Genomic DNA, 16,096 nt, shown 5'->3' with positions numbered 1-16,096 from the left:
CCTCCGCCGGTGTGCACAGATGTGCGGAGGCCGGTACGCAAAAGTCTTCAGTTCGTGAAAGAAATATGTCCAGTAGTGGGTGAGAGAGGCAGTTTGTCGTGCCAAATATATAGAGGAAAGTGGTCACTACCTCGGGTGTCGACATCGGTAGCCCATGACAAGTGGCGAATTATGTCCACAGAGCACCACGAAAGACTCAATACATCGAATGATGTTGGTGATCGCATATAAGTTGACTGTGGGTTGTTAAGTACGCACTTGTGAGCATTCTCTATTGCTTCCAACAACCTCCTTCCCCGTCCGTCAGTCAGTCCGTTCTACAGCTTCCCGAGGCCCTATGATGAGCATTGAAGTCACTCAGCAGGAGAGCTGGGGATTCCAGTGAATTGAATATGTTTCAAGGTCAGTCAACGGGACCTGTGCCGCACGTCGTAGAGAGATGCTGGCGACTGTTAACATCATGTGCCCAAGTTGGATACTGCAGATGATATAATGATAAGAGCGATGACAAACTGACCTTATGGGTGCAGCAACGAGGTCATTACGAACATACGCCAAAAAAAGAAAGGAAAAACAACAAGAAAAAGAAATGCTTACGCACGTTGAAAAACAGTGGCTGACCGACCGTCTGCGGAAATTATCAATAGCCCAGGTAACCGTGATCGCATTGGTTGGATACTGACCTATAGTACTCATCACAAAAGTCGGGCTAGTTGATAGGCACTCAAATGAAGGGGGTTTTGCTAAAGCCATTTACTGCACATATTTTTCTAGCAAAAGCTCCTTTACTTACAGGTCAGTTAAATTTTTGCTCTTGGAGCACTGTCTACGATCTGGTTTCAAAAAATCCCATCCTAAATTGTTAGCGAAATCGTGAAATGCTGCATATTTTGCATTTTTGATGGCTGCTGTAAGCGCAAAGCTTTAAATCAACCGACTGAAATTCCGGTGACTATGTAGGATGGACCTTGATCCGTAAAAAGAAGGCAACCTTATTATTCTTCGAGCTTCCAAAACGTCGCTGTCGCCTTGCAAGGGAGACGCGCTTGCAATCCGGCTACCGCTAAAATCCCATTTACTCGACAGCAGAAACATTTCGTGGTATGCTAGAGGACGCAATAACTTATTTCACAAAGCTTCTGTCACAAGTTTGTTGTGTGAATTTTTATTTAAACCTCCCTTGCGAGTTAATTTAGGGAAGAGTTGTTGCAAAAAGCTCTGATTGGGCTGGCCATGACAGCTCCGATACCGCCAAATTTATTGTTTGCACTTTTTTTTTTTCAGATGCCTTAGGGGGACAGTCCAGTTGTGCGCCCTCAGGGTTGTTCTTGACCCCTTCGGCGAGACTAGGCATGGCATTTGTGGATGCTTCGTATCGTACCGGTAACGTGATGCCACGTGCCTGGCTGACCTTTCCTTTGCCTGCCTCTTTTTTTTTCGTAATAAACATATCCCCCCCACGTGTTTTTCTTCGAGGATCTTGTGGCTCCCTACTGTTGGGAATTGTCTTCGCACTCTGACGTTTGGAAAGTTAAAAGTAAATTATTGCTTTTTACGTAAAGCGGGCAGCCAGTGTTTTGTGGCAGGGGCTTGGTGACCCTTTTTCCCGCCCAAGAAAAACAGGATGCTCCTGACGTAACTTGTGGGAGCCCCGTTGAGCAACCCAGTCCGACGTGCTCTGGGCCCCGCATGTCGACAATATGCCTGCAGTTGCTCAACCTCTAGGGTTTGCGCCGAGATGACAAGGGACGTCATTAACGTCCTTGCTTGATGAACGAAGGGCATCCGCGATGTCTGCCGCCATCTCGGCAGCCGAGAGGCCGTTCCTGGTAGTGGATGAACATAAGGCGCAAAGGGCTGACCAATATGTAGTCGTCGCAACTTGTTGTCGTTGTTTTGGAGTGAATTTGTGAAAACCAATAAAGTTCGGAAAGTGACCATTTCCCCGACCGTCCAAGCCCGCCCATGGCTGGCACCTGGATACATCCTTCGAGCAAAGAGAAAGATCCAGACAGTCTGCAAGGAAACGCCGGTCGAGAAACGTACAAGGCCCGTCATTCAGAAGTTGAAGTTGAATATCCTCTATCATGTCCGCCCAAACCTTGCCGCATGTGTCCATCTTTCTGTTACCCTATGATGGAGGGTGCGCATTGACCTCTGAAACTATAAGGAATGGGGCAGGGAGACAGACCATGCGCACTTTGCACTCTGTTTCGTGAAATGGGTCACGTTGAGAATGAGCCAATGTCGAGGTCAGTTCGTTTCTAACGGAAAGCTTAGCTCGAGGCGGAGATGCGATGTTTCCTGTAAGTCCATAGTCTTGACTCGCATACGCTGCGCAAATAGCCAGAACAGGTGTTTGATACCGAAGCACAACTCCTTCCAAGTAATGTACCTTTTTCCGCAAGCGACGCGCGTTCCACTGTAATATGGCAGCATATTTATACGCTTGCTGAATTGCTTGGCAAAAAGAGACTGCCTGCCGCCAGAAAAGCTCTGACTTCAGGCAATTGGGCAGCACCCAGGAATACGACGATGACAACCTTCAAGGCAACAGAAGTGCGGCAACGGTGCGCTGAACTTGACATCGCTGCCCTTCACTGTGAAGGGAGCTCAGCTACCTGGACACTGTCGGCCGCTGCACAGGCCGTTACAGCTGATGACGGCTAACAGAGTGGTTCATACGGGCTAGGCAAAGGTTCTTATACGTATGATAAGCCAGGTCAGCTGTCCACAAGCAGTCCGTGTCCGAACTCAGTGGAGCTGTTGAGTCCTATACATCGCTGTACCGCTGCTGACTATTGGCGAGAACTACCATCTGGGAAACGTTACGCCCTTAGAAGCACGGGTGCGCGACGAAGGAAGTTTAGGAGGCCCAGTCGCGGACGGGGCAGGTGGTACGTGAGTACCACCTGCCCCGTGTACCCAGTACCCACAGTTGAGCAAAACGACCCCGTGTACTCAGTACCAACAGTGCCCACTGTTGAGCAAAAAGACCTTGTCAAAACGGCATGTTAGTGACGCCGATTGGCTATTTTCTCATGGAGACACCGTCAGTCCGAAGCTACATGAAGGCCTCCGCAGTTTGCTCCCATTGGTTACCGCTTCACAGTGCACACTGTTAGAAGAAAACGTATATCAAAGGTATAAAAATTGTATAAATCAAGTCTAAAGTACCATATTTATACGTCGTTACCACTGTGTATACACTGATTAAACCACGTGTAAGGTATAGATCACTCAGGCTATACCTTCCACGGCAGCCGATGGTATAATACGGTACTTCCATATTACGTTTATACTTCAGCATTTTGTATAACTTTTCTTTCGCAACGTGAGAGGACACTACATTAATTAATTAACGACATTAAATTGTATCGGGGACAATATAAACTCACTTAAGCAGTATGTATTATGAAACATAGTTGTTAATACAGCCTATTGTTTGTTCCCAAAATAAGAAGGTCTACATGTCCTCACTTCTTAAGTGGCTTCCCTGGCGAAGAGTGTTTTTCCACCATGTGTTGCCGCATTGTGCTGTATACGTATCTGTTCTCCAGCAAATACGAACTGCTCCTGAAACTATTTTTCCTAATATCTCTTGGTGGTGCTCCTCGGTTTCCAATTTGATACTAATTACTACTTCATTCCTTTTCTCTCCGATTCACATCCACGCTGTGTAAGTTTGTGTGCGAGTGTGTATGTCCAGGCGTTTTCTTGTTTCGTCTTTTGTTGTTGTTTCGGCAAGCTGGATAGGGAAGCCACCACTCGGATATGACGGTGAAATAAATAGAAGCTTAGCGTTTTCAGCAATTATACTGTGGAGCAGATTGTCTTGATCCACAGGAGTCCTGACCGGCGATAATGAAATGTCCCAAGAGGGAGATGTGCGTGACCTCACGGTGCAGGACAGTCCCGGTAGAAGGCTGGCAGGCGCAGTGGCGCGCACTAGTAGAGGCACATCTTCATAGTCGTCCACAAGCTGCCACATCCCTCCCCCCCCCCTTCCTTAAGACGGGGATCGGTGAAGAGCTAACAGTTGAGCTCCGCGTCAATACTTGAAGATCAGAAAGAGGGGCGACGCGTGGAATAGGGACGGCTGGGTTGGGCGTGTTTGCCTTGTGGTGCTGACTATGGTGCGGACGATGGCTGGCCGAGCGTGTTCCTGGTGCGCGCCGAAGCGTGATGCGGGCGAGTAGGCCGAACAGCGTGCAGAGATGGGACGACAGATCCGGGCCCTGTTCGTGAGCGCTGGGCTCGTAGTGTTGTCTTCGAGGAGACTGCGGGGAGGAGCATCGTGAAGCACGGATAGACTGCGAGTAAACCTCATAGTGGCCTCCGTGCGTGTCCCTGGTGGAACGTTAGTCCCAGGGCCTCTTAACCGCTTCTGAATGATTTGCCAGTATGTTGGATGGAAGCCTGCTGGAAGGCGAGGCGGGCAGGGTTCTTGGCCGACTAGCGTAGGAGATGCAGATGGTGCAGCGGCGTACCGCGACCTGTACAGGAGCGTGTGGTTCCGGAACATGCCGCTAGTGAATGCCCAAGGAGGACGGTCGCCAAGCCTGACGAGGCGTGACGCAGTGAGAGTGACCATGGCGTGGTGAGTGTGGCGCGGAGTGGAAGCGTCATCGTGATATGCCAGGTCGTTGAATGCTGAGCGAGGATCATCACCGCCTAGCGAGTCCTCGGAGGAACAAGACACCATACCTTCTGTTATGGTTTCCGGAGTGATTCGCTGGTTGATGGAAAATTTAGGATGGGGAAGGGCCAAATTACGCCGAACGTGGGATTCTTTGTTTGGTTCACCAAATGTAGAGGACGACGGTCTTCCTGCCCGGCGATGATGAAGTGTCCCAGCGGGCGGATGTACGTGGTCTCACGCTAGGACGGTGCCGGTAGAACTGGCTGGCAGGCGCAGAGGCGCACGACACCAGAAGGACATTTTTATCGTCGTCCATAAGCCGTCACAATACCACTAGGGCTTCAAAATATGCCCTCAAGCAGGTATATGTTTACACCCTGAGGTGCAAATGATATACGTTCACGGAAGCATAAACATAGTATACCTTCAGGAGCGCATCGAGCGAGTCGTTTATGCCCTAAAGGGTACACATTTTTCTAGCAGTGCAGTCCGATCGCATGTGCAGTTCTCCACATATAATGGATGCAGTTGAACCCCTTCAGTTAGAACCGATGTTAACAAACCGCTGACAGTTGAAACACTGTACGGGAGCCCCAACATACTCTTGCACTGCGTAATCGGTCAAACCCTTTTTCACACTGTGAGAGATTTTAACGTTGAAGATGATAATAACAGACCTAAGGGGGATGTATTTATTCTGACGATCTTCCGTGGAGATACCTGAGACCTGCCGTCGTGCCGAAAACAACCCGGGAGCCCTCAAGGTAGGGTGCCATTTCTTCGTCCGCATATGGCACAGCGACGACGCTGATCTTCCCGATGTTTTCGCTGCATATATAGGACTTAGCGATGCTCGCTTGCGGACATACGCCCGTGATTGCGTCCAGGCCAAGCATATTGATAACAGCACCCTCAGATGACACGAACACACACATATTGCCGCACTTGTTGAAACGACGTTTCCGTATAAGATCCTACGCGGCGGCGCAGACGCAACATGCAGACGTCCGTCCTGTGCATACGTTTGGTTTGGCGCCTCAGAAGGATGTCCCAACATGCATGCGTGCGTGTGGCTTCCGAGCGACTCTTCTTATTGATCACCAGGCTAAAGGGATTCACATCAAGGTTGTCCTCGTTCAGTATTTAACGCCCAACATCTCTGTCACGAAGACTAGTCAATGGTCTTGCTGGCGCCTTGAGGCTTTAACGTCCCCGCTCTCTTGGGAGCGACGGTCTATCGGAGGCAGACTGCGATGGCACTTTAATGCCTTCCGCCTTCCAGCAGCAGAGGCAGGTTTTGAGTCTGTGCCACACAGGCTGTTGAGGACTTGCCACACAGGATAAAATAACCTATCCCAGATGGTCCTCTGTGGTTGTAATTCACGAAGATAGAAAGCACACGTGCATGTCGCACAAGAGGAGGACATTTATTTGATGATGGTCATTGGCACGAGGGTAGAAGACGGAAAACCAAACATTACCATACGCATAGATGCACACTACGACAACACTTCCCTGAAAAACAAACACGCTATTCCAATTATTCCAATGTTTTCGAGGACGTAGTATCGAAAAGTCGTGCGATGAAGCAGGCTTGCAGGGCAGGGTGTTTCGGTGAAGCTTTCTGAAAGCAATGCTCAAGGGGTATGCTACCAAATACGGTCTGCCTCACATTTTTAGCGGGAACACTTCAGTAAGCATTTTGGGGGCTGAATTTCGCACGTCCTACGTCTCCTACACAACAGCGTTACACTGATTAAATGACTCAGTTTCGCAAAAAACTACAAGAGTGCTCCCTTTTTTTCGGGCAAATGGTCGTGACCACAAGAGTCGATCAAGCGTCAGCGGGAATTGCCATGAAACTGCTTGTGAATCACACAGAAGATATTTCATTGAAGTTTACGAATATCAACTTCAAGAAGCAGCCACAGAGCGAAATAGGAAAATATTAACCACAACCTGTTTCCAAGAAATGTGGGATGGTAGAGAACAACGCCATGGACGTTTGGCGGGGAAAGTTGCTTTTTTTTTTACTCGACGCATATTTTTTTATGAAAAAGTCGCGACAGAAGCACTGATACCATCATGACAGGCGGGTTATGAGGCCAGGCGGACATCCTGCAGGACACTTTATGCAAATACTGAAGAACTAACTAAGTAAAATGTATTAAAAGACCATCCTGTTTATAGTTGTTATATAATTTTATTTTCTTTATTCATTGCACAATAGTGCACTTTCTGGTTAAGAGATTATAACTATGTAAAAATTATATCGCGAGATTGCCTCTGCTGTTACTATGTTCCTTCCGCTATGTGTCTTCCACACGAAAAAGAATACAGTAGACACATGGTAACAAACGAATACCATAATCGCGTTGCAACGCTTACAGAATATATAATTTCACTCACTCTCTTTCTATGCTGACTGCTCCTGCATGTTGCTGTAGACATTCGTGTACCTCGAACCCTGCAACTGACATCACATGAATGATGAATTACATGGGTGTCTTTGATATATCGACATAATAAATAGTTTGTAATATTCATAATAATATAGTCCATGTTGATATTGCAATCAATCGTGCAAGATTTCAGTAAAAGGGAATGTCTTGCTTGACCAATTTGTTCTCTTACTCTGGCCATGTATAGAAGCTCATGTGCTAAAAAGCAATAAAAGCTCTTGCACCATGAACTGGCATAGGGAACACCGACAGAGAGAAGAAGACAACAAGATAGGTGCTTCCAGCAATATAATTTATTGACAACATAGCGCTGTCTTTTAGAAACACCTTTAAACAGCTAGTGAGTCAATCACATCCATGTCATTAAAGCTCCTATGAGATGCAATTCGGATTGAACATCATTTCCTATATTTGTAACGATGCTTTTGCTCTTGTGTTGATGCCGGCATCGGAGAATCAGTTTCTATATTGTCTGATCTAAAGTGTGCGGCTTCGATCCCTGTCGAGGACACCAGCAACTTGCTGGCATAATAAAACTTGCTTAGACACGCAATCTTTCAAAACGGATCGCTTGAAAGAAACCCCAGGGGGACAAATTGATCCACAGACCGACAATCGTGGCGTCGCTGATGGCCGTAGTTGCCTTGGGACGTAGAGCCACGTCGAGTGTTTCTTAAACCTCAAATGTCAATTGAGTGAGTAACTTGTGGGATAAACCTCCAGGATATTGGTTTTAGTCCACCTTAAAGGGGTTTTAAGGGGGAAACCATTGCCAACCTTGTAGAGAAATAGTCTTGTAAACATTGAGTTATATGTGCTATACATCTACATCAAGACGTTTGTAGACGTAGACAACATTATCTACATAATGTTTTAATTATGTAAAATAAACATTTCTTTGTATTCTATTAAAGCCCCAGTTCAGATTTTTCTCTTCAGGAGGTAAGGAATATTTGATTGGCTTCGAAATGGGAGAGGATGATCAGTGACAAAACCAAAATAACAAGAAACTAAGCCCGCTGCTCCAGCCTGCCTTCGGTCTCGCGTCCGCTTATCATAGTCTGCTAATCTATTGCGGAATGATAGAGCAGAGTCTTCCCCTTGTCTGGAAAGATACAAATGTGGAAGCGACGTACTCGAATGACTGAAAGTATTTCAATTCAGGTAGTGTCCTGAATAAGATAGAGCCACACTGAATGAGATACTTGAGCAGGAAAATAAATGTATCGTAAGGGGATATGTTTGTTCATTTACAGTGTGCCCTTGAGCATCCCTTATAATGGCTATAATAATGAGGCTCCTGATGACGCTAATCTCAACAAGTATGCTAGTTCCCATGAATTTCTGTTACCCCATAATGACTCTTTCGGACCATAAGGTATGAGAGGTCGAGGGCCAGTGATTTACCAGAACTCCCTGCACCCTCAACACCCTCAAATGTTTGGCGACACACCCCAAACTTCTTACATGTGCACTCCCTACCCCACCGCATCATGCATGGGCTTCTGGATAAACCGCTGTCAGGGGCGGTAAGCATGCTACACAAGCAGCATGAGTAAAATATGTGCTACGGTGAGATGAAGCCTTAGGATGGGATACGTCTCCTTGTGTTAGTCCCCTCCAATTCCTTGTCGTCATGTGCAGCAGGTGACCCTTGTTGGAAAATAGACATATTCACTTATTCCTACACTCCATCTTAGCTCAGCTTCAACCTTGATCGGGAACAACAGAAACGCATTCAGTTCACGTGTGCTTGCTTCGAATCATAACAGGAACTGTAACGTGTGCTTTAGGTATGGAATCAGGCTTGACACAGGTTGTACATGTGGACCCGCGTTCACGTGAACTCGACCAAAGCGGTTCGAGTTGGTTTATCGCAGCAAATCCTCTCCCATTAGGCCGTGTCAACCAGTCTTCTAGGGAGGATTGATGTGAGGAGCTGCGAGCAGTTTCTATCGGGTAACCGCGGCTTGGGACGTACGACCCACACCTGATCCAACCCGATGTTTACACCTGATGTGAACACATATAAACATGTAGAAAAACAACACCTTCATTTTATGATGCTGAATGGGGAATTTCTTCGGCAGGGGCGACACTCTATTCCGCACATGTAGAAAGTTCGTTCTGCACCCACGGAAGCATACATCAGTTTCGAACAGAGTAGTGGTCCTCAATGAACAGTGACACACAACGTAGGCACTCAGCGAACAGTACATATCCAATATCCCCCAGATGGAGAGAGAGAGAGAGAGATACAAGATGGCGGTGATATGGGGATGACTTCCGCTTCAGATAGATAATAGTGAGTTTTAGTATACCGTTGATAAGATTATCGTGTCTATCGGAACCAATCGTAGTCGCGCGTGACTCAGAATCTTATCCACTGATTGGATCCGGTTGATACGGTTTGACGCAAGCCACGTTATCAACGGTCTGCTAAAACTCTCTAATGATTATGATGTGGGTTTACGTATACAACGCAAGATACACAAGAGGTGGCTTTGCAGCGGCATTCAAAAGTGTTGGCCAACTCAAGTGTCGTGGAGTGACCGGGCCCAATAGTGCGGCCTTCGTGTCTCTTTTTTTTTCTTCTTCTTCTTTTTTTCCTTTTGCGTATACTAAGGAAAACCGAGAACGCATTCTCTCCTACGTTCGGCACCAAAGTGAAAAAGGCGCAGAAATATGACCAATTCCCAGTGATGGCCACTAACTACTTCTACAGTAGTTTAACTATAACTACTAACTAATTTGTGATTGAGTAGTTTAACTAGTAGTTCAACTACTTTTCAGGGGAATAGTTAAAACTACCTTTTCAACTACTGCAATGTAGTTTAACTACATCTATAACTACTTAACGTTGTCCGCCTACACCAATCCCTTGCAGTGATCTTGGACACCTAAGTATGAATCACAAGCAGTAATAACCTTTGGCTCAAGCCATTGCTACGATCGTCAAATACAAAGCTTGCGGCGGCATTCTTTCTGTGCCTACGCGATAAACTAAGTTGCAGAATTATTCCACAGCAAATGAGGCTTCACTAGACAAGCATTAAAAGTGAAGATTTAGTACACATGCACGACACAATCGCTCTGCACCTCCGTTCTCATCAAACAAGTAGCTCAAGGTAAAGTCGGAAGCACAATCGTGCCGTAAAGCTTGCGGCAAAGTCGGAAGTAGTTGGCGCCTTCAGTAACCTAACTACTGTAGTTAACTACTTAAAATAGTAGTTTAACTAGTAGTTGCCATTACATTTCTGCAAGAAGTTGATAACTACTTTTTAGCTACAATCAGGTAGTTTAACTAGTAATTTAACTACATGTAGTTAACTACTGGCCATCACTGCTAATTCCTAACACAATACCTCAGTATTTTGGTCCGATATTACTGTCCACAGATGAACATTCAATGTTGTCGCATTGTGATTGTATTTGTCGTTCGAAGTATCGTTAAAGGTCGCACACGTGCAATGAATACGTTTTTGTTGATCCTGGTGAAGGTTGAAGCTAAGATGGAATGTAGAAATAAGTAAAAGTCTAGATTTTCCAACACGGTGCGCCAAGCGCACGTGTCGACAAGGAAGCTGAGGATGCCAAGAAGGGAGGCGCACGGGACAAAAAGACAAGGGGACGCATCCCCTTCCTCAGCCTTCATCTCTGCGTTGCACATATTTTACTCGTGCTGCTTGTGTAAAGTCCCTGCTGTCCCCGACTTCATACGTTTGCAGGAGAGGAAGTGTGGTGCACGAGAGCATGTTTGCTTCGGAGAGCAAACGTACCTATTTTCTCGGGTTCGATAGCAACTCTACAACTTTATGGTCAGAAACAGTCATTCCGAGGTAACAAGTTCATGAGAAATAGGATATTTATTGAGATAAACCAGGAGCATCATTTTAGTCATCACAAGGAATGCTCAAGGGCACACGTCACGTTTACGAAACATTTATTATATGGCTCAAGTGTGTCATCCAGTGTGACTCGTTCCACGTTCCTTTTTTGATTACTATATCACAGCGCAGTGATATAGTAATCAAAAAAGCAGACAAAGGTGGTGCCCTAGTAATCATGGACAAGGAAACCTATATCGCAGAAGGAATGCGGCAGCTCGGTTGCCAAACATTCTACAGACCCCTAGAAAATGATCCCACCAATGACATCAGCACCAAGATCACAAAAACCTTAAAGAGATTGAAGGTCACTAAGAAAATCGACGATAATCTATTCGAGTACCTCCTGCCACACGACCCCAAACCAGGTCGATTTTACATGCTCCCTAAAATTCATAAGCCAGGAAATCCCGGTCGCCCCATAGTATCTTCGAATGGCACATCAACCGAAAAAATCTCCACGTTCGTTGACCACCTCCTCAAGGACATCCCCCCAAACTTCCCGTCATACATAAATACGAACCATTTCCTGCAAATAATTTCGGATATCGAAGTCCCGACCGGTTCCCTGCTTGTAACACTCGATGTTACCTCATTGTACACCAATATTCCTCACGGTGACGGCATCCATGCCACTGTCGTAGCATATGAAAAATTTTCCGAAAAACCGTACAACTCCGCTGTTGTAGAAACACTAATTTCTCTAATACTCACATGTAATAATTTTGAATTTGACAACATGCATTACATTCAAATTAACGGCACAGCCATGGGCACGAAGATGGCCCCAAATTACGCAAATATCTTCATGGGTGATCTAGAAGGACGGTTCCTTGGCACCTGTCAACTTAAACCCCTAATTTTTAAGAGTTTTTTGGACGACATATTCATGCTGTGGCCACATTCTGAAGACTCGCTTCTGTCTTTTATTGAAAACTTCAGTAACGTGCACCCCACAATACAATTCACTCACGCTTATTCTAGAGAGAGCATAGATTTTCTAGATGTCCATATAGGCATATCCAATGGCACCCTCGTAACAAATCTGTACCGAAAACCGACTGACTCCCAACAGTACCTATCATTTCACAGCTGCCATCCCCGACATACAAAATTGGCAATTCCCGTACAGTCTGGCCCCCCGCTACCGGCGCATTTGTTCCCAAGATGACGAGCTGGACGCAAACCTTAACGATCTTCAAAACACGCTGGTCAGCCGAAACTTCCCCCAGGATCTCGTGAAGGACGCGATATGTAGAGCCCGTCGTACTAATCGCAGTGAACTTCTAAAAAAACTCAACACGCCCCGAACGCCCCAAGCGGGTTAATCTTACAGTCACCTTCAATGGCGCGATCCCTAACCTTAAAAACATACTGAAACGTCATCACCCAATTTTAACACAGTCGGAGCGCCTTGGAGAAATATTCCCAGAACCGCCTCGCATAGCATATCGTCGTGCAAGGAATCTTCAAGACCACTTAGTCAACGCAAAAGTCAATAAGCCACCTCCTACAACCGAAGGCTGCCACCCATGCAACGGACGAAGATGCCAAATTTGTATTGTAATGCAGAGTGCAGACAGGGTACAAAGCACAAACAGCAACTTCCAAGTAAAAATCAAAACTACTTCTGACTGCAACTCATCCAACGTAGTATATCTATTGGAATGCAACGCATGCAAAGCACAATATATCGGCCAAACTACAACATCATTCCGAATTCGTTTTAATAATCACAGATCCGATATTACAAAGAAACCAAATCTCCCTGTGTCGCGTCATTTCAATCAAACCGGCCACTCATTCAAGGACATCCACGTGTACATCTTACAATCTGGTTTCCCCTCAGACCGTAGCAGGCAACAGCGTGAATCATTCCTAATCCACAAATTCCAGTCCACGTACGGGGCAGAGTGCAGGAGGCGAGCGATGACATGCTTTGGTGTTATGGGTGCGCGCATTCGTCTTCCTCTGTCAAACGTTCAATTTACTTTACCCTTATGCAGAAATAGAGTTAATGCAACCATGTACATGACATAAGGAGAGGCAACTGCAAATTACTGCGAGAGTGCGCCGCTGGTTAGCGTGTACCGGCGTTGTTACAGACATGGTGTTGTCTTGAATAGAACATGAGCTATCCGTGGGTGAAATTCAGCTAAAATTACTTTTGCTGACGCCTTCTCTGCAGGGAAAAAGCAGTCGTGTAGAATAATGCACACAATGCCACAGCTGCAATACTTTTTCTTTTATGCAGACAGAATTCAGCAAAGGATTAAAAAAGAAAACATTATTTACAACTTCACGTACTTTCGTGACAGAGGCTTGCTCGCAAACGTTTTGTACACATCATTCTTGTCTGTTGCTCCAGATGCATAGTTCACTAGCAGGGGCCTGATAAATCTTGTGCACACAAGCTCAGCTAGAACCTGGTGATGCTCATAGTCGCCGAGACAGCAGCTCAGCAAGCTTGAGCGCGAAACAGCAGGAACTGCCACTTTTAACAGTGTTTTCAATGGTCTGTGGAGCTTTGGGTGCTCCCGAAGAGCCGCTTCAACGAGCAATCTCAATGTTTCTAAAACATACAAGAGATCATCAGATGGGTAAACCAGCCCACCTCTATCCTGATGCCTGGTGAATTGCTGAAGTGGCTGATTGGTGAGTGGTTTACTTGTGAGGTTGTAGCAAGCATCACAGCTGATGTGTTCGCCAACAACACGGGCGATGTACCCTCCGACGTACACAGCTACGTTGCACAGACGTGCAAGGCAGGCAGAGTTGCTGGGACGACTTGTGTCCTCAGACGTTCTAGTACTTGCACTGCTGATCCTGCGAGCTCAGACACATTTTCGGATGGCTCCGGCATTGGGCCTGTGAGCACACTGTTATGTGCGAGCCCCTGGTTGTCCAGGACATTGCTGCTCTCCGATGCTGCTGCAATGCCAGTTTTCAGATGCTTTTCCAGGCACGACAACACAGCACGCACATCAAGCTGGTCATTGCAGCCCATAGATCGCCTCAATGATCCAAACAATGATTCTATGGGATCACTGCTAAACTTTCGCGTCAACACGAAACAGAACTTCTCTGTTAGCAGCAGATACCGAATGCAGGCTACGGTGCAGTATGTTGTCATAAGCAGGGCCTCATAAGTCTCGCTGGTGAGGAACCCTTTCGATGAGCTGGCACATTTCTTGAGCTCTTCAATGTACAGTGGGGAGGTTACTTCAAGCCACTCGAGTCTGGCATCGTTTGCATCATCATACTGTCTAACATCAGGACAGTTCTGTTGCATATGCTGTGCTGTGTTGGCTGTGTTATGTAGCAAAAACCATCGGTAGGTATTACTCATGAACTGTATTGCAGGGCCTGTATTGGCAAACGAGGCATGACAACCGTGCCCTGCTTGTTCCTTCAGGAACTGCAGTGCAGAAGTGACAGGGGGAGACAACACTTCTACAGCACGTCTCACGTTCATTTTTTCTATGTTATTGGGGTAGACATGTTTCCGGCTCAGATTTCTCACAGGTTTCACCAGCCATTCCTTTTGCATCTCGTAGAGCTTCTTCAAATAACACGAAGACACTTCTCCATCCTTGCCCATATCACGAGCAAGGAATTGCGACCGGATGTTTTTCACTAGATGGCAGTAGTCAAAACTCAAGAAAAGAAGCCTGTCTTTGTCGCACGGGTGCTCAATCCTGTATGTTAAAATTCCACCACAGAGGTCCTTCATTGCATTTACATTCACTTTGTGATTGTCGGTTACAAGGCGCACAATCTTAAACCCAGTTTCTTCCACCTCCTTAATGACGTACAAAATTAGTTTTGACAGCGCATAGCCATTGAGTCCTTTGGTAAAGAAATATGCTGCCGGTATCCTGTAATATGTTGACAGTCCATTTATCACAAAACAAAGCAATGAATTTGCCAGTTCAAGCTTGCTTTGACTATTATTGGCAATGCTCATATCGACTTGTCCAACAAAACGATCTCGCTGCTTATTATACAAAAGCTTTTGCTTGATACGCATCTCGTCCACGATCAGCGAGCAAACCTTGGACTGAGGTGCATGAAGTCTGTCGTTTTCTGCCTTTAGACGTGCTTGTATTAAGTCGGTGAATCCTGTCTCCCCAGAATTAGTTCCAAGGAAGTTTTGCAACGTATTTCTGCTTGGAAGCTTCATCAGTGTTTTTTTTCTGATATGTTCATAACAACGGGTCGACAGGTGTCGAAGTATTATACAATGCCGAACCACGTCTTCTGACCATGCTGGCCTCTTGCGGTTGAAGTTCACTATTTGATCAAGAAGGAACACAGCAGGAAGGTGCTTTTCGTTTGCGCGCTCTCTGATGTAAGTCAAGTCACCAAAGTGGGAGTACTCCTTTATTCGGTCCATTTCCTCTTTGTAACGGTCCACTGTTCTCCGGAGATTCTCTATTTGCTTCCTTAGGTCTCTCTCCTTTCTCCTCCATTTTGCCCTTTCTGTTGCTATTAAACTGGACCCTAGATCAGCCTGTGTCTCTTGGTGTGAAACGGCTCTGGCTGCACACTGTACAGACTCACAAGCACTTGTACTGCAACCGCTTATGCACTCCTGGTCTGCGTCCTCAGGAAAGTTTCCCACAGTTAGTATAGTCATTGACATTTGGTTCCTCTGTGACATCATCCGGTGATATTGGCTTCTTCGCCACTGGCCGTTCTGGTCCCCTTCTGCGCTTCCTTGCAGGCTCACCCTGAATGGCATCACTGTGAACAGCAGATCTCTTCCTGATACTCTCACTCGTCCTTTCCTTTGCAGCACGGGGTTGCATATAAGATGGGAATTTCGTAAACACGGATGGAACAACTCCTTTTTTCAGGCGCCACCTTTTGCCTTCAATGAAGTCCGTATCCTTAAAGTGTTTGCTGCAAACCCTTGAGTAGTTTGATGTAGTGTTGGGCACCCACTGGTGCCTTTTGATCGCTTTTATCCACTGCTCCCGCAGTTCCAGATCAGCAGGAATCTCGTGGAACGTAACTCCAGGAAGTTTTCGCTTTCCGTCTGACCGGCAGCGTGGCACACAACAATATGCCATTGCGCGCAGCTAAGCACTGCAAAGTAAACG

The 16,096-nt window shown here is 46.3% G+C and overlaps 1 protein-coding gene and 1 pseudogene across 5 annotated transcripts in view; both read right to left on the bottom strand.

The window, feature by feature from the left end:
• Window positions 1-16,096, bottom strand: part of LOC135379041 (uncharacterized) — a 297,822-nt gene that overhangs the window by 220,814 nt on the left and 60,912 nt on the right. For all 5 annotated transcript variants that reach the window (XM_064612291.1, XM_064612293.1, XM_064612294.1 and 2 more), the window contains one exon: window positions 7,052-7,115. In XM_064612291.1, coding sequence (XP_064468361.1) covers window positions 7,052-7,115 — 64 coding nt within the window. The remainder of the gene's footprint in view (window positions 1-7,051; window positions 7,116-16,096) is intronic.
• On the bottom strand, window positions 13,283-16,066 carry LOC135376369 (uncharacterized; annotated as a pseudogene).

The sequence above is a fragment of the Ornithodoros turicata genome, chromosome 1 (genome assembly GCF_037126465.1).
Source record: "Ornithodoros turicata isolate Travis chromosome 1, ASM3712646v1, whole genome shotgun sequence".
Lineage (NCBI taxonomy): Eukaryota > Metazoa > Arthropoda > Arachnida > Ixodida > Argasidae > Ornithodoros > Ornithodoros turicata.
Note: the sequence above shows the minus strand (reverse complement) of the source record. Positions and strands in the feature narration are given on the sequence as shown.